The sequence below is a fragment of the Pteropus medius genome, unplaced genomic scaffold, assembly GCF_902729225.1.
Source record: "Pteropus medius unplaced genomic scaffold, Ma_sr-lr_union100, whole genome shotgun sequence".
Lineage (NCBI taxonomy): Eukaryota > Metazoa > Chordata > Mammalia > Chiroptera > Pteropodidae > Pteropus > Pteropus medius.
Genome location: NW_024347791.1, coordinates 1,466,022 through 1,492,075, shown reverse-complemented (window position 1 = coordinate 1,492,075; position 26,054 = coordinate 1,466,022). Strand labels below are relative to the sequence as shown.

Below are 26,054 nucleotides of genomic sequence, written 5' to 3'. Positions count from 1 at the left end.
TGCTTCCCTCCTCCCGATGCCCCTGGGCTTCCATTTCCCACAGCTGGGGCCCTTGGCCTGACCACCAGCTCCTCCTCGGAGGCGGGTCCCCTCATCTCTAAACCTAGGGCTGTGTTCTATCTTGTGTACCCCAGCACCTGAATGAGCATTTTGCAACTTTTAGATCCAGCCCTCATTCAGGCTCTGGAACTCTCTCGGGTACGATCTGAGCGTATCAAACCTCTTTCTGGAGATGCGGTTACGAAAATGGTCATTTACATAAGGCAGCGACGCCCCTTCTCTGAATGGCCCCTAGACTTTGGTTTGAAATTCTTGAGCCTGGTTTTTTTTTCAGCATTCCATCTTCATCACTGTCAGAATGTCACTTAACTGTCATTTGCTTCTGACTGCCTCTAGCCCTCTCCTTCCTCCTAACTCATTGCTTAAAATCTCTTGAGTTGTTAGGGCGGTGTGCTCCCAAAGTAACAAGGCAGGAAGAGAGGGCCAGAGATGCTTCTTCCAACAAAAAAAATAGAGGAGCTTTAATGCCTTGAGGGGGAAGCGGGGGTGGGGGTGAGCGGGAGGAGGAGAGGTTCTTGATGTGTAAGAGGTCGCTTCAGGCATTCCTTTATACCCACCCAGAAAGCTGATAGATATTTGCTAATGGAATGTGTGAAGAGTCTAGCTCCTCTTCCTGGCTATTCCTGTGCCTCCTGCCCCCCCCCCCCCCCCCATCCTACCCCCTGCAGCAGCTGCTGGAGACCAATGGGGGCTGAGGGTGGGGGGAGACACGGAACAGCAGCAGCAGGGAGCCCACTGCTGACAGAGTGTCTGGCCTCAAATTACACTGTATCAGAATTTGGGCATAAAATTAGCAGCAGAGTTCTGTGTAGGAGGAGCCAGAGAAACACCCACATTCAGCAGGACCACGGCAGGGACAGAAAGAAGAAAGGGAGAGAAGAAGGGGCAAGAAAGAGCTGGCCAAACCGCAGGCTCTGGGTCCTGCCCTGAACAACCTCATCCCCATGCTGCGAAAGTGGCTGAGTCAGGACCATGGGAGGCTTCTTGGGGCAGAGGGGGCGGGAGTTGGGAGCGCAAGACCTCGAGAAACCTGGGAAGTTGAACTTGAGGGCTTGCCTTGCCCAACACACGCACAGACACACTGAAAACTATGAGCAAGAATAAGAAATTCTTAGATGTCTAGGCACTATTCATGCATTTTTCTCATTAATTCTTACGATAACCCCGTTCGCTTCTTGTGGTCTTGACCCGCTCTAAGCCAATGTCCTCTTTGTCCCCAGCCATGGCTAGGTGCTTGTACCTCTTGGTATTTACTGCCACATCTGCCACACTTCACTCTGTCCTGCTATTGCTCATTGAATGGTTTTGTCCTTCGGACTGGGAGCCCCGAGACACCAGTGGCTGGGTCAGAGTCATTGTGTTATTTCTAGCTCTTCAGATGTGAATTCTTCAGCATGTTGAATTTATAAGCTGTCTTTCACAGTGTGGGTGTTCTTTGCATGATTTGTAATTTGGGGCCGTGAGCTCACGGGGCAGTTTTCTTATTGACCCTGCAGGCTCATGGACTCTAGACTATTTTGATGTAATGCTTCAGCTTGGGGGTTCTACACCGAGTGGGTATCTTATATCTGGGCCTCACACCAGGGCATGTTTCAGGCTTGGGGCTCTGATCTGCTGTCTGTATTCCTCGTGCTACCCATGGCCTGGGAGAGTATCTCAAATCCTGCAGTGACCCAGGCTGATAGCTGAGAAATTCTGTTCTAATCAGTTTTGACATCTGGCTTCACACTAGGAGCTCAGCTTTGACTTACTGCCAACAGCAGAACCAATAGCCTGAACCTAGACCCAGATTAGGCATTAAAATCTCAGCCTCAACAACCTATATCTACTCTTGGTTTTCCCCTTGGGGTGTGGGGCACCAGCCTCTCTTCCTGGTATAGGTTCCTCCTCTCTTAGAACTTGGAAATTATATTTTCTTGCTTTTGAATTGGGCTTCATATTTTTAAACTACTTAAAAATATGTTAGTCAGTGTTTTTTATGTGCCCGGAGGAGGATGGGAAATTTCAACTCGTGTTCGCCCTGACATCTTAATTTATCTCTGTGTTCCAAGTACCTTGTTCAGTAAACAGTTGTTGGTTGAGTATTTCTCTCCCTTCTTGTCATCTCTTCTGTCTTTCCCCAGCTCTGCCTCCGCCTCCTGAGGAGTCAATAAAGGATCTTGGTTTCAGGAGAGCCCTTGGACTTGGCCTCGCTGGATGAAAGAAGGGCCATCCTTCTGGGTCGGGGCTGAAGGGCTGGGCTCAGAGCACATTTTCTCTTGGGGACTCTCCTCCACCCTGAAGGAGAGTCTACCCTTTATCTGGGGTAGAAGGTCCCTTGGGACAGCTAGTGGAGCAGAGAGGATGTTCAGAGGAAGGGCTGGAGGCTGCCAGCTACTCTCCGTTCTTGGAGTCAGACAGCTCTCGGGATCCTGAGAATGGCTCCTGTCCCCAGTGCTTTTGTCCGGGAAGTGACAAAGGGACTGAACTGGGAGACCATGGCTCTAGGCTCTATCCAGCTGACTCTGTCCCAGAAGACCCTTGTTCTAGGAGTCCTAAGACAGCATGGCTTTGGAGCAGAGGGAATCAGAAGGGCCCAATCTATGATTCACGGACACCAAGGCAGGGCTGTGTCCTCGTGTCCTCTCTCTGCGTCCTCTCCCAGCTGTCTTTCTGCTTGAATGCATGCGTGAGTGTGAATGTGAGTGCGTGAGTGTGACTAGTTAGGGTTCCTGGGTGTGGCTGTGGACTTCTTCTCAGAACCCAATAGCCATGCATGTTTGAGGAGCCACAGAGTAACCAACGAGAAACATTCCGCTCCTGTCCCGAATATCAGCGGAGCACTTGCAAGGTGCCAGGCACGGTGCTAGCCAGGAAGGCAGCTGTCACACATGTATGTGCAGACAAATATGAAATGACAGTAGTTCCAAATGCGCTGAAGTCGACGTACAGAGATCTGGGCTTCACGTAGGGCGAGGGGTCAGGAAGGCCCTGAGGGGCGGACATCCTGGAGCATCATAGAGATGGAGTGGAGGCCGGCGTGGGAAGTGGGGAAGCTGGGAGAGGGTGCTGGGGAAGCCAGCAGGACCTTCGGAGTTTTGCAGGGAGGCGGGCAGGGCTAGGAGCTTGGACTTTCTCCTAGCTACAGGGTGAGCAGGTGAAGAGTTTCAGCAGGGAAAAAGGTGTGGTCAGGTTTGTGATGTGCAGCTTGCTCTGGTTGGCAGCCTCATAGAGAAAACTGGCTGTGCCGGATCTAGGAACAAGGAAAGTGTAGCCCAGAGCTCCAGGGGAAGGGGAAGACGGAAGCAGAAATCAGCTTCCGCACTCTAATGTCACAGAGAATCTTGTGAACACCACCTGCTGGGGAAATCAGGGAGGCTTCCTGGAGGAGGTGGCATGGGAGCTGGGCTTGAGGGACGGCCAGCATGGTAGAGGCCAGCATTCCAGGCTGAGAGAATCGCTTGGGCAAAGACTCGGCAGTGAGGGTGCTCAGGTTCAGTTTGATGAGCCAGAGGATGAGAAGCGGTCACAAGGTCACAAGGCAGGCCCCTTGGTGGCTGAGCCAGCACTGGGATCCCCAACTGAGATCTGGCACCAAGAACTGGCATCTAGGAAGTCTTCGAGGCCCCCAAATCAGTGGACTCCTGCGAACCCACCGTCAGAGCGTAGATACTTCCTCAACTGCAGTGCGGCTGGGAGGCGGGGAAGAGGAAGTGAGAGCCACTGGCTATATCCAGAGAGCCTGAGGAGGGGCCTCTTCTAGAGTTGATCTCGAGAAACAGGGGTGGGGCCTCCCCAACAGAGGCTCCTGGGACCGCAGCTGAGACACCACGCAGCTGGAGGGAAGTGAGAAGCGAACTCAGCCCGGGCCTGGCTGGGTGAGACTCTCCATCACCCGCTCCCCTGGACCACTGACGGCCATGGCTGTGGCCCAGCAGCTGCGGGCTGAGAGGTGAGTGCAGGGGTGCTGCCCTCCCTGGGCCTCCGCACTGTTCCCAACAGGTGTTGGGGGACGAAACCCGGCCCTCCCGACCCTCCTGCAGCCCCATGTCAGTGTCAAAAGTTGAGAGGCTGGAGTTGAGTCAGAACCCGAATACTCGGAAATGCAGACTCTCAGAACGGTTTTAAGGAAACCGAGTTTTGGTTCACCTCCCTCAGGCACAGATGAAGACACAAGGCTCAGAGAGGGGGAGTGACTTTCTCAGGGTCCCACAGGAGTGGGTGGAAGAGTCTAGACAGGAACTCAGGTGAGCCGAGTTCCAGGCTGGGCTCACTGCTCCACATCATGGTCAGAAATGGCTTTTCCTCTTCTGTTCAAACAGAATCACGGAATCTGGCTTGTTCTCCTTCTTTATCAAGGGCTTGGCTCAAATGTCACCTCCTCTGAGAAGTCTTCCCTGACTGCTCCTTCATGGCGGTCTGATCCCTTGCTCTGTTTCGTTTTTCTGTATAGTCCTTATATTACTGGCATAATATTCTAGACTCATTTATTTGTTTTCTTTATCACTGGCTTCCCCATTAAAAGCAAGTTGGATGAGGGTACAGTATTTGTCTCTTTTGACCGTGCTATATCCTTAGGATGAAGAACAATGCTGGTACAGACTAAGTCCTCAGCAAATGCTGCTGAATGAATGAGTGAGGATCTTGGAGCTGGAAAATGTCCTTAGAGTCTTCTAGTCCGATCTTGTCATTATACAGATGAGAAAACTGAGGCCCGCGGAGGATAGAACGAATGCCTCCTTGGGGCACAGGGAGTGAGTGGTAAGGCTGGGGCTTGGAGCGCAGCCTCGCCAAGACTCAGCCTCATGTCTAGCAGCATCTTCCGAATGTTTCCTCAGTAGCTAGGCCTGTGCTCCTGAGCTGTGGGATACCTGAGGACACAGGGCTTGGCTCCTGCCTTCCGGAATTGGAACAGCAGGTGACATCAGAAACAGAGTGTACTAACCGTGGGGGGGTGACTTGGAGAGTCGAGGGAGATGTATCAGGGTGGTTTGGGCCGAAGTGGGCAGCAAAGGGCCTGTGGTGGGACTGGGCTAGAAATGGAACGTGGGGTGGGATTTTCAAAGTTGGAATGGCAAAAGGAAGGCTTGTTGGCATATGTGAGTGTGTGTGCGTGTGTGCGTGTGTGCATGCGTGTGTGGATGGATGGGCCACAGAAGCCAGTGCTTATAGGGCAGATCGAGGACGGCTTTGGTGAGCCACAGAGGGTGGTGCTGGTGGCTAGGTTGAAGTCCCACCAGATTCTAGCCCCTCTTCCCTACGGGTCCTCACTGGAAACTGGTTCTGACATGCGAACCTAAACTTTCAGGAAGCAGCTGCTTTCGGAGGCTTGTGACACTTCCTATTTCTTGCAGGGTATGTGGATCAGAGAGATGACACTAAGAGCTGGCCGGCTGGACTCTGTGCTCCCTCCCTTCCACTCCCTGTCCCTTTCAGCCACCCTTGCCCCTCAAAGGAGGATGGCTGCCTCCTCCAGCCCTTCGTGGGGCCGCAGAGCCAGGTCCTGGGGTCACTGGCTTCCTTGCACCTTGTCGGCCTTATTTGAAAGTGTGCCCTAGGCGTGTTCTGCTTGAGACCAAAGCAGAGGATCCAATGGGAGGGCGGGAGAGTCCCCACAGCAGGACTTTCTAAGCCCTGAGCTGTCTAAAGATGGAAAGGACTATGCAAGGGTAGTGAGTTTGGTTCCAATGAACATGTTTGGAGCACCTACTATGTGCAGGAGCTACAAAACCTGAACTAGCTGCCATTTCAGCCTCTCCCAGGTAGTTCCCAAGTGGACTTTTCATGAACAACATGAGTGTGTATGAACCCTGAGCATCATGGCCCAAGAAAGCCTTGAGTTGACTTAAGCTCTGAGGGGTCCTGACTGAGGTCTTTAGGGGAGCAGCTATTTTAAGGGGACGTCCATTTGGGGTTGCTGCACCCCAGTCCCAGTGCAGGGCTTCCTAGATTGACTACCCCAGCGGCCAGATCATTCCCACTCTGCCCACCACAGGACTTGCTAAAACAGACTCAGAGAGTGGCCCTTGTTGAGCACCTACTGTGTGCCAGGTGCTGTTCTGAGAGCTTGGGCTACAGAGCGGGTAGGGGCCTTGCTCTCGTGGGAGTTCTCGGGCAGTGCTTGTTACAGTGGGACCTCTGCAGCCTCCCGGATGTACATACTTCTATGGTTCCCATTTTCCAGAGGGAGAGAGGAGGCAGAGCACAGAGAGGACTCTTCCCAAGGACCCCGCTGGCATTGGCAGAGCGGGATTCGGCTCTCCATCTTCCTCCTGCGGCCTCCCAGCGTAACCCCGCCTTGCCACCACCGCCCCAGAGCAGGCACAGGGCCCTTTGTCTCACTGGCTTCGTCTGGCATCACTTTCTTCCCGTGCTCAGATGCCCCCACGCCCACCCTGCAGTTCCTTGAACTTGCCCCTTCTTGCATGGGGGCCTTTTGCACTCACCGTTTCCCTCGCCTGTCGTCCTGTAGCCAGCTCCTCTTTGCTCCTCTTGCTGACCTGGTGCCGTTGCTTCTGGGAAGCCCTCCCTGACCACCCTCAGTCTGGGAGAGCCTGGCCATCATACATGCACAACACCTCTGCGTTTCTCTCTGATGGACATAACCCCTATCTTAGAAGCGTCTGCCTGCCAAGCTCTCTCGCCCGCTGCATACTGATTCTCTGAGGGCCTGTAATACGTCCAGGCTCCTGCTGCATCTGTGACCATTGAAATGATGTAGTTATTTGTTTCGTGACCAACTTCTCCACTCAGTCATGAGACCCAGGCAGGCAGAGGCCATGCCCTAATGCGCCCGGAACCGTATCTGAGCTACTGAAGGCGCTAACAAGAGTTTGCTGTTATTATTACTTCGTGCTTCAAACTGGGGGAAACGCGGCCTTTCGACTTACTTGGAGAAGTTTGTTAACTTCTCTGTGCCTCGGTTTCCTTGTCTGTAACAAGGTGACACTGTCTTAGAGGAGCGCCTGGTGCACAACGCACACTCAGACAATCGCCGTAGTCATTGTCACCCGACCCGCCCAATGCCTGGTGCATACCGAGCCATTTCCACACCCCCGGTTCCTTCCTGCCCCACGCCCATCATACTGCAGATGAAATAAATACCTATGACATGCCTCGGGGGAGAAAGTGGAGGAAGAAACATGTCCCAAGGGTGTCACCATAAGGCCTTGTGTGGAAAGTGAGTGGGGAGGTTGCTAGTGGCCACCGAGTTGCTCTGGGAGTGATGGGGATTTCCTCTGCCCGCCCACTGCCACCCTGAGTCACGTCCCGATGACAGCCTCCTTGTGTCCCAAGGTGGCCTGAGATCCCAAGAAGCTCAGGTCCTCTGGGGACCAGCAGGAGGTGGGGCTCGGTATACAGACTTTGAAACAGATTTCTCCTGAGGTCCTGGCCAGCTCTGAGGCCTTGGATGTGGCACCCCGCCCCCCACCTCCTACCCTGTTTCCCAATTACTGCGACGGTCGAGTTATGTTTGCTTCTTGTTTCCTCGTTTGTCTGCAGTGGCTGAACTTGAAGACCTCTTCCGTGTCCTTGGCTGTCTGTCTTCTCTTCCTCCACTCATCCCTTTTAGTCTCCTCTCTCTGCTCACTGCTCTTCTCAGGGGGTCTTGACCACAAGTCACAGGCAGATAGTTCATACCTCTCCCGCTGCAGCCGAGATGCCCACCTCTCTCCCCTTAGCTCCAAAGCCACACATCGGCTCTTCTTGGACCTCGACCTGGGTGTCCAGGAGGCTTCTAAAATTAGTATGCCCAAAACTGAGTCCATCAACCCTGCTCCCTCCCACCTGTCCTGGTCAGAGTATGGGTGACATGTGGGTGTCACTCTTCACACTGCCCTTTCAACTCCACATCAAACAGTCCCCAAACCCTACTGGTCATAACTCAGGAATGACTAGCAAATTGGTCGTGTGTCCATTGGCAATGTCCAAGACTGCAGGGGACAGAGGACCTGATAGCAGTTTAAACAAGCAGGGGTTTATTTTTTCACATAAGAAGTCCAGAGGTTCACAGCTGGTTCTGCAGCTTAGCAACTTCAGGACCAGCAACTTCAATTCCAGAGATTCCTGTGATCTTCCTCACATGTTTGCCTCATGGATGCAATGTGGCTGCCACAGGTCCAGATGTCACACCTGCTTTCAAGACAGGCAGAAGAGGGAAGGGGAGGAGACCATGCCGGCCTTGTCCATCCCTCTGGATCATGAAAACAAACACTCAAAAGACCCTCGTAGTAGATTCCCTCTTTGGTCTAATTGGTCAGAACTTGTTACCTGGCTGCTCTTGGCTGCAAGGGAGGATGGAAGACAAGAACAGGGTCTTTATGTTAAGCTCAGCCCAATTGTGATCTGTCACCTTGGAGCTAGGCACATTGCCACCCCGAACAAAACTAGAGCCTGTTTAGCCGAAAGGAACAGGGGATACAACACATGAAACAGAGGTGCCCGTCAGAGGTGATATCCCGTGTCTGCCCTTCACTGCTGTCCCCACTGCTGGGCTCAGGCCCACATCATCTCTCAGGCGAAGCACCTCAAAGCCTCCCGGGAAGGCGCTTTGCCCTTTCAAGTCTCCGCCCTCCTATCGCTCTCCGCACAGCTGCCTGAGCTGGCCTGCGACCGCCGGGATCACCCTGTGGTTTCATTCCCTTCCGAAGCCTCGCGTGGCTTCCTATGGCCTGCAGAACTTTCTTAGCTCAGCACTAGTGACTCCTCAGCCTGGCTTCATCTTCCCATTCGATCTCTGCTCACACCAGACCCCAGCCACACGAGACCTGGCCCACTCCGTGGGCCTCAGAACCTCCGCCTATGCTGTTCCCTCTGCCTGGAAGGCCCTCCCCTACCGTGTCCTACCTGGTGGATTCCAGCTCCTTCTAGACTTGGCTCAAATGTCGCCTTCTCTGTGAGGATTTCCCCAACCCAGGCATAATTAGCCATTCTCCATGGGGGGCGTGCATTGACTCTGTTTACTCCTGGGACCCGGGGCCGAGAGCAGGGCCCGATGAGGTGCTTGATGCACTGGCCCTGGGTGGACAGAGCCGTCGCAAAGCCATTCGCTAGATTACAACGCGGCTGCTGCTATGTGGTCCTTCCTCCCGGTGCCTTCGCTCAGGAGCCCGGCCCGGGGACGAGGAGCGCCACAGGCGCCTGGGCTCACTTTGCCCGCTGCCTCATGCCCCGTGGGCCCGCTGAACACAGGCGATGACCGGGGCTTCTTCTCCTCCCGCCCCCCTCAGCGACTTTGAACAGCTTCCCGACGACGTTGCCATCTCAGCCAACATCGCCGACATCGAGGAAAAGCGGGGCTTCACCAGCCACTTTGTAAGAGACGTCCTTGAACCTTCTCCCTCTGACAACTCCGCTGACCTGACCTCTGAACCTTTACCCTCCGACCTCTGAACCTTCAACTCTCTCATCTCTTAACTTCTATCCCGGTAGGGCCATTTCGACAGCGGATATTTGGCAGTGAATATCGTGAGGCATTTTTTATTATTGCAGCTCGGGGTGGGGATGCTACTGACATCTAGTGAGTGGGGTCTGGGGGTGCTGCCCAACACCCCACGCTGCACAGGACGGCCCTCCTGCAAAGAATTGTCTGGCCCCCAAATGTCACACCGAGGCTGAGAAACCCTGGGACCTCTGCCCCTGGCCTCCAAGGCCCGACCCCCGACCTCTGTCCTCCCCAGGTTTTCGTCATTGAGGTGAAGACGAAAGGGGGATCCAAGTACCTCATCTACCGCCGCTACCGCCAGTTCTACGCCTTGCAGAGCAAGCTGGAGGAGCGGTACGGGCCCGAGAGCAAGACCAGCCCCCTCACCTGCAAACTGCCCGTCCTCCCAGGTAGGCTGCTGGTCCTCCGCCGGGACAGAGCTGCATCCTCGGCGCTGCTTCCAGCTGTGCTGACACCGTCCATTATTCTGCTCGTTGGGTCCATGGCCCCCTACTGGCAGTCACGGGCTGCTTCCTCTAGCTCTTCTTCTTCCTAGCCCTTGACCTCCTATGCTCTGAAGACCTCTATGGCTTCAGCCATCCACCAGAGACCAAGGTCACGGTTTAGGGCACATGGACACCGGCCTCTCGCCCTTGAGTCAGGCATTCTGTGTCTCCCCAGATAAACGCACAGACTCATCTTCCAGCTCTCCCTCCAGCCCTTCCATGAGAACTGCTCTCTACCACTGCGGTCCCCGGCTTCTTCTGGTCTCCATGGCCCCCCCGCTTCTTCTCTGCCCCATTGAGACACAGCGGGCAGTACATCTCTGCTTCTGGACAGCCCCCTTCCCCCCCTCGCCGGTCTTCTGGCCTTCCTCCCCAGCTCGGTCCTGACTTGCACCTTGGACAGGCCCAAACCTCCGACCTCTCAGCACCTGTGCTCGGACCTTGCAGGTGCGATCCCCACCTGTGCGGTTCTCCCTGGCCCTCCACGCCCTGCAGGCCGCATACAAGCATCCTTTCCCCAAAAGACAGAGCCTCGCCTGCTCTTTCCTTCTTCAAGCTCGACTCCCCCCTCCACTCGCTCTTACTTTCTCTCTGTCTGAGCAAATGCCTGTGGTTCCTCCCCACTGAGCCTCAGGACGAGCTGAAGCTGTCCCCCAGGGCCTCCTGGCGTCTGTCTTCCTCCTCTGGAGCTGGCTCCGCCTGCACCCGCCCTTCGTCCTCTCTGGGCTGCAGGGGAAGGATGCTGTCCTGCTCTCAGCCCACCTCTCCTCTCTTCGGGGGCTCTCTCCTGACAGCTCGTCTGGCGTGTTCCCTGTTTACTCACATTCTCCTTTATTGACTCTGCCAGCTTCAGTGCAAGTTCTCTTTTATCTTTAAACAAACATGTGCGTAAGTAAGCGTCCTTGCAACGAGCCTCTTGTGCCCCAAGGATCCTCAAAGATCTTCTTTTCTTCCTTTGACAATAAATCTTCCCTCTGTCCCACCTTCTCATCGCCCATCCGCTGCTCAGCCCGCCGGCGCGCTTCCGGCTCTCGCCGCTCCGCTGAATTCCGCTCGAGGTGGTGGCCCATGACCTGTTAACTCTGACGTCCGTGGACACATCTCAGGCTGCGTCTTCATTATCCTGCTTCCTCCTCCAGGAAGCTCTCGCCAACCTTGCGAGGTGCCAGCGCCTCCCAGTTCCCTTCCTACCTCACCAGCTGCTCCTCCAAGGTCTCCTTCCAAAAGTCTCAGCCATTCTCTGCACCTCTGCTTCCTCATTCCCAACGCCCCCTCCCCACCCCCGCCCCATCCCCGGCAATCTGAGCCCTGTCAGCGACTTTAATTGTCTTTTTCTGGCTACTAACTCCCAAGTGTCGTCTCTACCCCAGACCACAGACAATAATCTCCTGCCAGGTCAGACGCCAGCCCTGCCTGCCTTGTGGGCAGCGGGAGCCAGACAAGGCTCACATTCCCCTTCTAGAGGGGGCTCTCTGGGTGGGCAGGTCCACTGGGGTCCTTGCCTGGAGCTCCTGGAGAGGACATTTATCCCTCCTAGTCAGCCATTGTTCGTTTCCCTTTTCCCCCACCCTCAAACACTTGGACCTGGCTTTTAAGGAATGATTGATTCATTCATCCACTCAACAGATATTTATTGATCTGAGCAATATTCTACACCCACGGTTCTTAATCTTGGAAATCACTTGAGATTCAAAGAACACTAATGTCCAAGTCCCACCCCTAGGAGTCACACACAATGAGATTTTTACTGCTCCTCGGGTGACCTGAATGTGCAGCCAGGGATGAGGCCCACTCGGAGGTTGGATAAGTGACAAATACTCTATTAAAACAAGAAAAATATCAGCTGACGACAGTGCAACTCAGAGAACGCACGCTGGGTGACAGGCTGGTTCAGAGTGGCCCCTTCGGTGCTGCGGGAAATTGAGGGGCAGGGCCCTGACCAGTGGGGAGGACTCCGGGGGGGCCGCGTTCTCGGGTGGGGCTCCCAGGACGGCTCTGCCTCTCCTCAGCCAAAGTCTACGTGGGAGTAAAGCAGGAGATCGCAGAGGCACGGATACCGGCCCTCAACGCCTACATGAAGGTAACAGTACGGCCAGGCCACGGGGTGCTGCCAGGGGTGGGGGTAACCTGGGTGCCACCCCTTAGGGAACTAAGGCTGGTTCTCCTACTCCGATGGCCTGCGAAGTCAATCTCTAACGGTTTGACCTGGGGAGAGAAAGAGGATGCTTTCTCAGAGTCCCGGGGTGTGTATATGTGTGTGTGTGTTGGGGGCAGTGGGTGACACAGGAGTCGTGGAAAAGGTATAAGAAGTCAGACTTTGAATTGACAAATCTAATATCTGTGCCGGGCCATCTGATCCAGAGGTGAGTGGGATCTGGTGCCTGCTCCTGAGGTCAGGTGGGTCATGAAATCACAGAGGTCTGGCCTGTGAAATGGGGGATGTGATGGACCAGGGCCTCAGCCCTGTCATACAGCACCTTTGTGCAGACTGGACAAAAGCCCCCTCGCCAGGGCACCGGCTGAATATCAGTTGCAGTCATGGGGCTCGGCTGGTGCCCTTGTATGTTCCCCATCCTATAAATTGTCTGCCTCCCTAGGAGATGGGAATATAGAGGAGGAAAAATCAGTCTGGTCAGGAAAGTCTTTCCGCCAAACAGAGCTATGCGAGAAAGGGACATTGTTCCTCGTGAGGTGGTGAGCACCCTGTCACTAGAGGCATACAAGCCATGGCTTGATGTCAACCTCAGGAAACTGGAGGAGGACGCTCTCCTCAGAGCCCAGAGGCATCCTCACAGACACGAGGGCTCCCCTGCCCATCCGCTTTCACGGCGAGGAGCACTGACCTGGGAGTCCCTTTAGTCTTTGCTCTGCCGTCGACCATCTGGGTGATTTGGGGCAAGTTGCCCATCCTCTCCGAGCCTTGGCTTTCTTCCCTGTGAAATGGGGTGCTGCCTCCAGCTCTCTGTCACAGAAGTGACATTGGGATCTATCTAAAGGACGGAAAAGTGCTGTTTAAGCTGTGAACCTGCTTCCAGAACACGAGAGATCACGACTCCTAGTGGAGTGAAAGAGGAGGGAGGAGGGAGGAGGAGGATGGAGAGGGAGGAGGGGAGATAGATGGCTGCCCTGCCCACTTTGGTGGCTGCAGGAATCCTGGGCTCTGAGCCAGAAGAGGGCGAAGGGAAGCCCTGCAGGCTTCAGCTCTGCAGGCCTCTCCCCTCATGGGGGCTCTGTGACAGCTGCTCCTTCAGGGTGGCCGGAAGTGCCCCCCTTCTCTCAAAGGGCTGGAAGAGGAGAGTGTGCTCTGGAGGGAGGAAGAAGAGGCTGTAGGGCTGCGACTCGTCATCCCACACCTGGTCTCAGCAGCCAGCAGCCTGGAGGATCCCGTCTTAGCCTGTGTGTGTTCATTTTGGTTCCTCAAACCCCAGAGGTGCAGGACTCTCTGCCAGGATAACCTCATCCTGTGCTTGCACACCTACGGAGACGGGGAGCTCACTACCACTCTCCCCTTACCCAGGCTACTCCTCCCATCATCGGTTAGCTATTAGAGAAGACGGATTCCCTGTAATTTTCACCCACTGGTCTCACCTCTCTCCTCGTGAAGACCATGGGTCACGTGATAATGCTAACAGCCTGGAACTTTGACTAGCAACAGGGAGGTTCTTGGTATGCATTTGGTGGATAAATGAATGGGCTTATTTAATTCCCTCGATAACTTGTAAATTAGATACTATTATCCTTAAGGAGGCGCAGAGAGATAGAGTCACTCAGTGTCACCAAGCAGTTAGATAGGAGGAATGGGGTTTGAATTCCCATCTCCGGGACTCTAGGGTTGAGTTCCACCCACCGTGCTTTGCAGTCAGCAGAACAACAGCAACGACGGTGATACCTGACTTTGATGGGTCAGTGGCTAGATGCCAAGTGCTGTTCTAGGTGCTGTGTACATATTTGCTTATCTATCTAATCTTTACACAACTCCACGAGGGAGATACTATCCCCATTTTATCAGCGAACACCCAGAGGTTCGCTGGCCCAAGGTCACTCTGCTGGTGAGTTTTAGAGCTGGGATTCAATGCTGGGCGCAGCCTGGCTCAGTGTCTGTGCCGCTCGATCCAGCTCTGAGCTGTCCTCCAGCCCTCCCCTAGGACGCCCGAGTCTTTCTCAAGTTCTGTGTTCCCAGTTCCTCTGGGATGGGGTTCCTGGCCCCACCCATCCTGCTAGCTCCAGGGGATTCTCGGATGGTGTCCGGGTTCCGAGTGCCTGCGTCCAGAGCCAGCCACAATGTCCCCGGGGGCCTGAGCGGCATGCTGCTGAGGGGTGAGGACCTGTGCAGGGTACAGCTTGGGGAGTGACCTTGCCAGGTTCTGAGTCCTCACAGCCTCAGAAGCTTTGCAGGGCGGTGGTGTAGCCAGCCTCAGGTTATACCTGAGGAGAGTCCGGGCCCATCACTTCTAACTGCCAACTGGGCCGGGCATTTTCTCTTTCTGAGCCTGTTTCCCCAACTGTGATACGAGATAAAGTATCAGGAAATGTTTTTTAGGCTATAATATCACCAACTGTTGTTAATTTGGATTATTTGGGGGATCCCTCCCCCACTGCTGTCTCATTTTGAGCTAAGAGATGGGCCTTGGTGCTCCGGCTTGAGGCTCTGCGTGCTCTGGCTGTCACTTGCTAGGCTGTGTGGCCTTAGGCAGGTCCCTTCACCTCTCTGACCATACCTCCCAGGTTACCATGAGATGGAGTGAGGTCACGCTGTGTGGCACTCAGTGCGGCTCCTGGACAGTCACCTCCATGTCATGTTACCTGGCATCACCTTTATTGCCGTGTCTGGAGGCCTTTTGGTTTTTTCCAAAGGAACTGTTCTCAAGTTGGTCCCCTCCTCACCTTGAACCTCGGAGCGAAGCTCGTTAATTGTTACCTTAGTCTGTTGAAATTGTTAAAATGTCTCTTGTTTCTGTCATCAGGCAGAGAACTTACTGGTGAGAGAGGTCTGGTGTGGGGGAGGAGGATGGGGCAGCTGGGCCGGATTCTGCTGACACCCCCTCCCCCCCTCTTCCCGCCCACCCCATCCTGTCCTCTCCCGCGCAAACTCAGAACCTCCTCAGCCTGCCCATCTGGGTGCTGATGGACGAGGACGTCCGGATCTTCTTCTACCATTCGCGCTATGACTCAGAGCAAGTGCCCCAGGCGCTGCGCCGCCTCCGCCCACGCACCCGGAAAGTGTAAGTGACCTGTCCCTGCTCCCCGTGGCCAGAGCCCCCGTCTCCTTCTTCCTACCCAGGCGTTCCCGTCTTTTCCCTGGAGGAGAGGGAGGAATAGAGATCAGTGCCCTCCCCGAGTCCTCCAGCATGTCGGGTTTTTAGACCAGCTTGAGCGCAGGGCTGGAGGGACAGAAGGTGGGTGCGTTTTGATGTGCGTGCCAGTCAGGACCTGAGGACGGGGGCTGGGCCATCGATGGGGAGGGTTCGCCGCCACAACAACCACTGGGCTCTGGGTGCCTGGAGAGAGTGGGGAGCTGGGACAGGAGGGAGAAACTGCTTCATCTGCAAACATTCTGAGCATCTTCGGGGCACTTTGCCACTGGTTAGTTTTAGTTCTGTGGGGCCAGCTTTGGCTCCCTGTGTGTCACGCTGACCCCCAGGGGAGGCTGCGGCTCACTCCCTTATTCCAAGGAGCCCACCGCTGCCTTCCGGGCCCCTCCTAAGCAGGAAATAATCATTGCAGATCCAGGCTGGAGAAATAGCATTGGGTTTCCGAAGGTGAGGGTGCAGTTTCTGAGAATTCCAGGGACAGAGCTCCGGAACCCCGACCTCCCCCGCCAGCTCCTCCCTCCTTCCTGCCGCGAGCACCTCCGAGTGCCCTCTCTGCGCCCGGCCATCTCCCCGGTGTACCCAGGCAGGCACAGGCTGAATTCCGGCCATGCCACATGACAGCCCTGGGCTCTGGAGCAGGGCATGTCCCCTCTCCCAGTCTACGTCCTTGGCTGAAACATTAGAATAATAGCATGACGTCAGAGGTTGGATGGGAGGTGTAGAAGAAAGAACAAATGTGACATGTTTGGCAAGTTATGGCACTAAGCGGATGCGTCCTCCTCCCCATCTCTTTTCTCAGCCTTTGCTTCCTGCTCTGCAAAAAGGGGTACAGTCTCTCCTCCAGGGGGGTCAAAACTTGGAGGGGCGCGGAGGGAGTGTGATGGCCCATAGGAGCAACCATAGCTGCCTTTTAACATCCTTTCCCTACCCGCCGCGTTCGCGCCTCTGGTGACGGTCTCCTCGGATGCAGAAGCGGGGAGCCGGCCCCACAGATCCAGGGGGGCTGACAGTCCCTCTTCTCTCTCCACAGCAAGAGCGAGTCCCCACAAAGCGCCGGCTTAGATCGCATGGAAGCTCCACTAGCAGAGGTATCCCGCAGGCCAGGCCCCCGCACGTCACCTCTGGGCGGCAGCCCTGCTCCACCCTCAGCCCCCGAGGCCCTCCTGCTGGACGTCCACCTAGGATGGGGCTGGGTGCTGCAGGGAAGAAGGGCCACAGCCTCAGCCTTGGACACCGAGGACGTCGAAGAAGGGGACACGATGGGCACGCAGAGGCAGAAGAGACTGTCCATTCATCATTCATTCAGCAAGCTTTCCCAGGCCCCCTCTGGGCCAGCCCCTATTGGGGACCGAAGCCTCAGGGATGGCTCAGACAAGGCCCTGTCCCCAAAGCGTGCATTTCAGAACCAGTGTGGTCAGGGGTGATGGGAGCGCTGGATCCCACACTGAGGCCTGGGGTCCAGGGAAGGTGCTGGATCCAGGGAGATGAGCTCCTTCCTTCCTTCTCCGTACTCATCAAAGGAGCACCCGTGCTAGAGTCAGGGAGACCTGGATTCTAATCCCAAGCCCTCCACTAACTGGAGAAGTGGCTTCCGACAAGTCACTCATCCTCCATGAGCCTCGGTCTCTTCACCTGTGAAACGGGACACCCAAGTGTGTAAGCATTTTAGTAGTGGATGCACCTTCCTTCGCTTTACTCCTTACTCAGCTCTTCTCCCCAGGCCCTGTTTGACTTCACTGGCAACAGCAAACTGGAGCTGAATTTCAAAGCCGGAGATGTGATCTTCCTTCTCAGTCGAATCAACAAAGACTGGCTGGAGGTGAGGTTGACTGCGAAATCGAAATCGCAGATGAAGCCATCGGAGAAGGAGGAGGCGGCAGGGAGGGCCTCAGGGAGGAGGTGCCGTCTGAGGATAGTTCTGGAGATCTGGGCAGGTGGTGGTGGGGGAGCCGCAGGGAATACAGCCACTGGGGTGACAGGTATGTGGCTAGACAGAAGATTCTGTGAGCCCACACTGGCCTTTAGTTCTGACTCCAAGAAATGTTTCCTTCAAGCAAGTCAGTTAATCTATTGAGTTTAATTTCTTGGTCTGTCCCAGGTTTTCTTAGCTGTGGCACTATTGACATTTGGGGCCAGAGAAATCCTTGTCGTGAGGCTGTCCTGCGCGTTGTAGGATCTTTAGCAGCATCCTCGGTATCCATCCGCTAGGTGCCAGTCACACCCCTCCAAGTTGCAACAATCAGACATCGGCCCTGGGGGCAGTTGAAATGCACTGGTCTGTAATCCGAGATGATGTTATTGACCTTGCAGGCAGTTAGAAAATGTAACAATGAAGGGCTTGAGCTCTGGAGTCAGCCTGTCTACTGTCACGTCCTAGCTCTGTTTTTAACTAGCTTTGTGACCTTGGGAAACTTGCTCAACTCTGTGGTTTCCTTTCTTCAAATTGAGGCAACACTGGCAATTTCTTCACAGGGTTCTTGGAAGAGTTAAAGCAGGTGTGGCTGTTTGGTGCGTGGCCCACGGAGAGTCAGGATGCTTGCTTCTGGCTGACGCCAGGGCTGTCCGAAGAGTTAAATGAGACTCTGGAGCCAGGGCCTGTCTTGGTCATTGCTTTGTCCCGCACGCAGTCAGTGTGACCCATACAAGGGCTCACAGTGACTCCGTGGATTGCGATGACAGGTCAGCAGGTGGGAGGCCCTGGCCCATTGCTAGCCTTTTAGATTAAGTCCTGTTGTTCTTAAACAAGATTCCCACCTCTCAGGGCTCCTGGGGACAGTGTCTGAAGGAAGTCGTAGGACAGGTCCCAGGGGGACGATCAAGGGGAGGGTCCCTGGCATCCGGGGCTGGAGAGGAGCAAGGGCCATCATCAGCCTCGCCGACCTGGCAGTTTTGATTTCACCCCGATCCTGGAGTCTGTCTTAGGTACTCATCAGCTTCGACAGCTGCCTGAGGGGTGTCGCTGGTTCAGAAACGGGAAATGTCTTTCGCCTTCTTGTTTTCTGGAAAGTTCTTTGAGTTAGTATGCTGGCCAACTTCTGGCCTCAGGTCAGGGGAGGACTACTTTGAACCTCACTTTATATGTCTGCAAAATGAGATATAAACAATACGTCTTTCATAGGGTTTTGAAGACTATGAAACCATGTAGTGGCTGGGTCTTAGCCTGAAGTTTAGGAGAGAGGCTGGGGCGGGTCAGAGAGATTTCTGGCTGTTTGGCCTAAGCAGGTGCTCAGTGGTATCTGTGGAATGAATGAATGAGAGGGAACCACCCCTCTTCTCCCCACCATCTGACTCACCATAAAGTTCATCTATTTACCTGCACATTGTCTGTTCCTCTCCATTCTAGTGGCAGTTTCATGAGGGAGGGCAGACTCTTTCATCTCTTCTGAGTGTCCAGAGCCGGCCACATAGCTAGTGCTCAAAAAGTCTTTGAATGAATGAATGATGGAGTGAATGAATGAAAGATGATAGCAACCTTCCAAATAAATTCAGATCTCGATCTGTGCTAAAATGGGAATCTTCTCTTGGTAACCTTGGTCACTTTTTCTCCTCCCTCTATCTAAGGGGACCCAGGCCTCGTCTGTCTTTCCCCATCATTATAAGGGGGCTGGGGGCCCTGAGATGTGGCCCTCTGCCTCTTCGTGCTGGCAGAGCAGTCCCATTTTTCCTCCTCAGGGCACTGTTCGAGGAGCCACAGGCATCTTCCCCCTGTCTTTTGTGAAGATCCTCAAGGACTTCCCTGAAGAAGACGACCCCACAAACTGGCTGCGCTGCTATTACTACGAGGACACCATCAGCACCATCAAGTTCGTGGCCTCCCGGAGGGAGGGCCCAGTCCACTCTCCTTGCCCCGCTCCCAACCCGCCCCCCTCCCACCCCCGTATCACACTCTGGGCTCCGAGACCCAAATCAGATCTCATGTTGCCCCTACACACACACACACTTAAGGCCTGCAGTGGCCCCCCACTGTCCTCCAAATAAATCGTATCACCATAATGAGATGTCAAGGTCCATCATGGCCTGGCCAGCCTCATTCCCATGTCCCCCTTCTGGCCTGATGTCTCCTCATTGATGCCTGTTGTTCCCTTAGGGACATCGCGGTGGAGGAAGACCTCAGTAGCACTCCACTATTCAAGGACCTGCTGGAACTCATGAGGTGAGGGGCTGGGGTGGGAGGGCAGAAGGTGGGGTGGGTCACATGCCACGGAGAAGAGATCAGATGCAGAAATACAATGCATTAGGTCCTGTCTGCATCTCCTTTGCTTCCTCGTTTTATCCACGACTCAGCCCTGCAGGGTGGGGTTCAGCTCCCCATGTTAGAGTGGGAGCTGCGGTGAGGTGAAGGGGCTTGGATGAGTCACACAGCTTGTTGAGTGTGGATCTGTAGCTGGAGCTAAAGTCTCTTTAGGTAAAAATCTTGGACTTGGACCCTCCACCATCAAGGAACTACTGCCTCCGGAGACTCAGTTTAGTTATGGACGATTATTTCACAGAATGGAAATGGCATTGTTACTTTCCTGACTGTAAAAGTAATACCTATTTATTATATAAAAAAAGAATGTCAGAAATCATAAAAAGGTATAAAGAAGTGATTTTTCAGTGCACCCCTGCCCCCCCAATTTAACTATTACTTTAATTGGCTACATAGTATCATTCGGTGGATGCACCATAATTAATATGCCCATCCACTTTTGTTGGCCATTCAAATTATCTTCCACATTTTTACTATCATAAGTAATGATATGATTCACATATTTGGTGAGTTACCCTATTACTTCCTTGGGATGATTTTCCAAAGTGGAATTTTGGGATCAAGGTGTTTGCAAGGCTTCTGACCTGTTTGGTCAAATTAGCCATAGAAAGGTTGAGTCACTTGTTCCTTCCAGCAGCCAGGTGTAAGTGTGCCCACCTACCCATACCTTCTGTCAGACGGTCCCAGCCCTTAAAGAGTTCTCAACAGCTGCTCCCAGGTGTCTCTCAGGGACTTTATTCTGCTCTACTCTGCGCACTCCTCTTCCCTACAACAGTTCTTAAGTGTTCAGCACATTGATACACAGGACATTTCAGGCTGTGACACTAATTTAGTGTGAAAATCCCCACCCAGCCCCATGCTTCTCAGTATCTCCATCTGTACAGTGAGAGGTTGGCCCACTCAGAGGGTAAGGCCTGTATAAGACTCTGAACTCCTCTGATTCTTAGATCCAGTCCCTAAATCTCTTTCTGCCCCATCCCCTGGCCCCCATGCTTAGGCGTAAGGCTGCTGGACCTTTCATTCACCCTGATCTTTCCTACACAGGCGGGAGTTCCGGAGGGAGGACATTGCCCTAAATTACCGGGATGCTGATGGCGACCTGGTCCGGCTGCTCTCAGATGAGGACGTGAGGCTCATGGTGAGGCAGGCCCAAGCTCTCCCCTCCCAGAAGCGTCTCTTCCCCTGGAAGCTGCACATCACCCAGAAGGACGACTACAGGGTCTACAATACATTCCCTTGAGCCAACGGTGTCCCTGGGGGCAGTGAAGGGGACCTGCAAAAACATCCATTTAAGAAAAATTAAGCAGACCTTACAACATCTGTTCACACGAACCCAATTCTTTGTCTTCTAACATGTTGCCTGACCAGATTCACCAAGGGGCCTGACTGCTGAAAATCAACTAGACCCTAGATAGGACACACTCTGCAAAAAATCATGAGCCTCACAAAAAGTAGCGAGGTTCTTCAATGACCCTCCCGCTCCTCCCTCTCACAACAAACAAGCTTTAGAGCCCCAGGGACTATGGAGTTTTGAACTACATGACTAAAATGTTTAAAGAAATAAAGAATGAAATCATAACAACGATTGAGCTAAAGAGAATGACCAGGCAGATTGGCAAAAGAAAGATACACACCCCCCACCACGCACACTGGTATAGGTGTGTGTGTGTGTAAATCTGTTGAAACAGGAAAATCGGTGGATGAGTTAGATAGTATATTACACAGAGGTAAAGAGAAAACGAGTAAATTGGAAGCTAAAACCAAAGAAATTACCCAAAATATAACACAGAGAGACAAGTAGTTGGAGCATCTGAAAACAAAGTTACGAAATATGAACAATAGAATAAGAGTTCTTTTAAAATCAGAATCTCAGAAAAAATATAGAGAATGGAGAAGCAACATTTAAATAGATGGCAGATATAATATTTCAAAAGCGATGAAAAACTTAAATCTATGGATATAAGAAGCATACCAGGGTAAGCAGGACACATAAAAAGTGGTGTGCAACTGGCTACAACATTTGAAACCGCAAAACACCAAAGTCAAAGAAAAGATCCTAAAAGCAGTCAAAGAAAGTTGAGAACACTACAAAAGAACAATTAGAATGGTAAGCACATTTCTCAACAGCACCCATGGAAGCCAAAGTCAATATAATCATAGCTTCGGATTTTTTAGACAAAATAACTTTCGATCAAGAATTATATACTTAGTAAAATCGTCTTTCATTAGTGACGGTGAAAATGGCCCTTGGAGATTAATCTGAGATGAAAGAATAAATGACAAGCAAAGACACTGCTAAGCATTGTGCTGGATTTGTTTGTTGTTGACATAGCTAAACTGGAACCAGATTTCCGAGAATGTCCTACCCTGTATGTATCCAGATTAGCATGGATGAACAGAGACATTTCGTGACAGATTTAGAAGGCAAATGTGAAGCAGCAGCCAGCTTCTTTTCACTTCAGATAAGGGATGCTGTTCCAGCTCATGTTCATTGTTGCTTGTCTGCCGGTTCCCATTCTGAAACTTCAGAACACTAAAGTCAAAGGAAAGGTCTTCAGAGCAGTCAGATAAAGTTGACATCACTACAAAAGAACAACACTTATACAGATAAGCAGACTTTTCAGTAACACTCTAGATGTCAGGTCCCGGCTCCTGTGGATTGTCCTTCTCCTGGGTCAGACGTGTGTTTAGCTGCATGACAAAGGACATCAGTTTCTTTTGCAGGTCTCCCTCATTGGAGTCTTGGAGGAAGTGAGAGACTGACTGGTTAGAGTCTGTCTTTGTGGTTCCAGCTCATATCTGCAGGTTCCAATTAGTTCTTGCTTTTCTTACTTCATGAGCATCCTCCTCTACTTTTGACTGCCTGCCTGCGTGGCAGACCTGACACAGATGTAACAGTATCGTATAAATGGTTTAACCAGGCCTCACAATTGAGGAAGATTGGTCCGTCAAAGCAAATTTCTTGTTGTATATTTCCTAGTGATTCTGTTTCTCTGATGGAACCCTGACTGATAGACATACATATAAATTTAAATAACATTCTGAATATAAAGTAATAACAGTGTCTAATTTTTCGGGTTAAAAAAGGACGGAGCTAATATACTATATAATAATAATAGTGTTGCATTGGGAACAGTGGAATTAAAACATTCCAAAGTGCTTCTGCTATTCATACACGGAATTAAAATTATTAACTATCAGACTTTGCCAAATTAAATGTGCATGGTAAAATCTCAATAAAAATTGAAAGAATAGAAATAGAACATATGCATTTCCTAATATTTAGATCAAAATGGATAAGAAAAAGTCAGGGACAAGAAAGAAAGGAGAAGTAGAATTCAAAAGGCTCGTTGGTAAAAATAAGTCCAAATATATCAATAATTTTGATACTGTAAACATATGAACTCAAGATGCACCGATTAAAAGATTGATTGTAAGATTGGAGTTAAAAAAAAAAAAGTCCATGTAAGTATCACACACTTAAGAGACACAGAAAATCGAAGGACATGGAAACATTGAAAGTACAGGCATAGAAAAAGATATTCTTGTCAACTGCTAAGCAAAAGACAGCTTGGTGGGGGAGGGGGAGAGTCTATACAGACTCACAGTCTATTTTTGCGTAAACTTGGCCCCAAAACACATTTAGTGGCAATTCTTGACCCTGAACTGAATAGTTATGCTTATTAGCCACACTTGCCTCTGTTGTTCTTTTATATTTCATTGCTTTTGGGGAATGACTTTTGACTATAACCGAAGTGAGGAAATGTCAACATCGGAGGTGAAAAATCTTTTGCTGATAATGAAGCTGCTGCAAATTGCGTCCATGGGTTTGCCATGGTATTATCTGATGAAAACTTTGACATGATCGATTGACAGTGGGAATAAAACTGCTCTGCAGAATGACTGACGAGGTCCCACCAGTTGGTTCCGCCCTTGGACTGTTCCTGGTGTGCCAAATGCTGCAGGTGCACACGGGATATGTTGGCAACTAATTGGAACAAGCTAACTTGTGCCATCTTTGAAGGGTGTATGCAATTTACTGTCCATTATTGTGCAAACAAGACAGCACAGGTAACCAGAGAAATGTTTTCTGACCAATTAATAACCACTTTCTATCACCGGTGCAAACACATTGCAGGCATTCCAGCTTGGAAAAAACAATTGTAAGATGTTATCATCATTCCTGGAAACCTGCTATGCACACCTCCTTCCTGAACTTGGGAAAAGCAGCAGTGTTTCGGCTTTTATTTCTCCCCAGTGGGATATGTGTATTATGACATGTGCACAAAGAATTTTAGAGCAAGGATAAACACTATTTTTTCAGACTGTGCACTTACTACAATCGGAAAGCCTAAGACTCCATGACTTCCCCAAAGAATTCATTCTTGAGAATGTCATTTGCAGTTACCAGTATTTGGAATGATGTTGTTAAGTCAAGCTTCACAAATGCTTGGCACTGACTCTGTCTACAGTGATGCTGGAAAAATGAGCCTGCCCATGTGGGCTTTGAAGACTTTTTTTGAAGCTGATGAAAGATGATAATAGAAAGCTTCATGCTTGCACAAAAAGTTTATCAGCCGAAAGCGTAAATAAGTTAGAGGGGCTGATATCAAAGAAATGATGAACTCTGTGATTCATCTATTGTTTTTTCCTTGCTTGATGGGGAAATTGCTGAAGTGGTTGTTAAATACAGACCGGAGTTGACTGGTAATCATGATAATAGTGTTGATATAATGAACACAGATGAAAACATTCTCATTTATAATATGGTGAATACTTGCGATCAGTTAACTAATGAGCTTGAACAATTTGGAATTATAATAATAAGTAGAAGGTAATGGCAAATTACCTAATTAGAAATAGACTTCTTAGGTAGGAATCTAAGTAAATGAGATATACCCCTGGAAGGAGTCATTAAAAAAAAAATCAATTGCAATGTTGCTTCTTCTTTTGAGAACCCTGTTTCTGACTCATCACCAAATGTCCAATAGGAAAACTATGGCATTCTCAAATTAGGATACTTCAGGAGGGTTTAGTAAAGGAACTACTTACAAAGATGGAGGCAGCATGCAGGAATACAACAAAGCATAGTTCAATAGAACTGTGGACCTCTTACATTCCTGGTTCCATAGGAATAAAGGAAGGAAGGTTTACAAAACTGGGAGGAGAGATTTGTGTAGTGTGGGCCCCCTAAGGAGGACCAGTGACCTTTGCTTGGTGCACATAGTTGACTCAAAGTAGCTGTGCAAGGAGAGAACCAGAGAAATAAATATCCCACCCTCCTCCTACTTCCTCCCTCTGAGCTCCCTTTGGATTGAGGGAGGGTTTCCCCATTGCCAGATTTAACTGGAAGCCAGAGGACTAGGCTGTTATAATCCACACGGTCAGAGAGCAGGGAGGGCAGGGAGCAGGGGGAAGAGTGTAGAGTAGACGGCAATGGGCACATGAAGACATCTGACACAATCCACCCATTTTGCCCCTGACAATCCACTCCTGTCCTTTATCCAAATGTGTTTCCTAAAGAGGGAACGCGGTCGGTATTATCAGCTGCAATGGCAGTGTAAGGCAACATCAATCCCGACGTGCTCATAACTGAAACCTAAAATGTTAGCTGCCACAAGTCTTCTTTACATATAATAGTGGGAGGGGCAATGAGTAAAATAATATATACACAGCTGTTATAGTCCCTGCATCCCCAGCTGGTCACAGGTTCTAATTTGGTAGTTCAAACTATCCGTCCCCCCGCACTCCCCCACCCCACTACTCATTTAATGTTCATACTCTCTGCCAACATGTTGGCCAAAGAGGGGTCTTCATTTGGTAGGGTGACCCAAGACTTCATTCCTATGGGATCTGAGTTTTCTTATCTTTATTGGGTTGCCTCTGCATTCTATCGATCAGGACTAATGGATAAGGAAATGTTAAGAGGCACCCACGTGAATCACTGTAGTTCCAGACATTGTCTCCCTTGTATAGCAACAATTTAATGTCTCCTTCCCCTACTCTCTGGTAACAGGCATCAACAGCCCCAGTCGGCACAGTGACCCCTTTCTTGCCCGCTGGCTCCGTGGCACAAGGAGCCCGAAATGACTCTAATTTTTAAACATGTGACTTTGCCATATCCCACGATTTGGGATATGTCCCATTGTCATTCAATCGTAAATGTTCTTTAAATTCAATTATGACCGTATATTTGGAACTACCAGTCCCTTAGAAGTGCGCTTTTAAATTTCTAAATGCGTGAGGATTAAAAAAACCATTTTAATTGTCAAGTATAACAACATAGGAAGCGCATAAAAGGGAAATAGCTGGAAATGAACAGGGGAGGCTTCCAATAGCAGGAGTAAAAAATAATAGACCAGAGAATTACCTCAAAGAGAGTAGGAGGAAGTAATAATAAAAAAAAGGATAGAACTCCCTATCGACAACAACAAATACAATAGAAAAAGATGGGCAGAGCCAAAAAATGAGTTCTTTGGAAAGACTCTGGAAAAACAGGATGAAGATAAAAAGAAGGAAGAAAA

General features: G+C 51.3%; 1 protein-coding gene and 1 long non-coding RNA gene across 2 annotated transcripts; one reads left to right on the top strand and one right to left on the bottom strand.

Moving 5' to 3' along the window:
* The first annotated feature begins 3,817 nt into the window (after positions 1-3,817).
* On the top strand, positions 3,818-21,829 carry NCF4 (neutrophil cytosolic factor 4). Its single transcript, XM_039877774.1, has 10 exons — positions 3,818-3,991; positions 9,270-9,354; positions 9,720-9,873; positions 11,979-12,049; positions 15,064-15,191; positions 16,312-16,369; positions 17,002-17,100; positions 18,954-19,084; positions 19,369-19,434; positions 20,575-21,829. The coding sequence occupies exons 1-10, from the start codon at positions 3,960-3,962 to the stop codon at positions 20,768-20,770; spliced, it is 1,020 nt and encodes a 339-aa protein (XP_039733708.1). The 5' UTR covers positions 3,818-3,959; the 3' UTR covers positions 20,771-21,829.
* Positions 8,002-11,741, bottom strand: LOC120614859 (uncharacterized). The gene is made up of 2 exons (XR_005656086.1): positions 10,793-11,741; positions 8,002-8,172 (listed from the first exon to the last, which is right to left on the bottom strand). It is a non-coding gene; the product is annotated as an uncharacterized LOC120614859 (long non-coding RNA).
* Positions 21,830-26,054: the final 4,225 nt, after the last annotated feature.

Bases quoted from the DNA above. Each gene is read 5' to 3' on its own strand.
- NCF4 (XM_039877774.1), top strand. From the start codon at position 3,960: ATGGCTGTGGCCCAGCAGCTGCGGGCTGAGAG. The intron at 3,992-9,269 runs GTGAGTGCAGGG...CGCCCCCCTCAG, and splicing joins CAGCAGCTGCGGGCTGAGAG to CGACTTTGAACAGCTTCCCG. The intron at 9,355-9,719 runs GTAAGAGACGTC...TGTCCTCCCCAG, and splicing joins GGGGCTTCACCAGCCACTTT to GTTTTCGTCATTGAGGTGAA.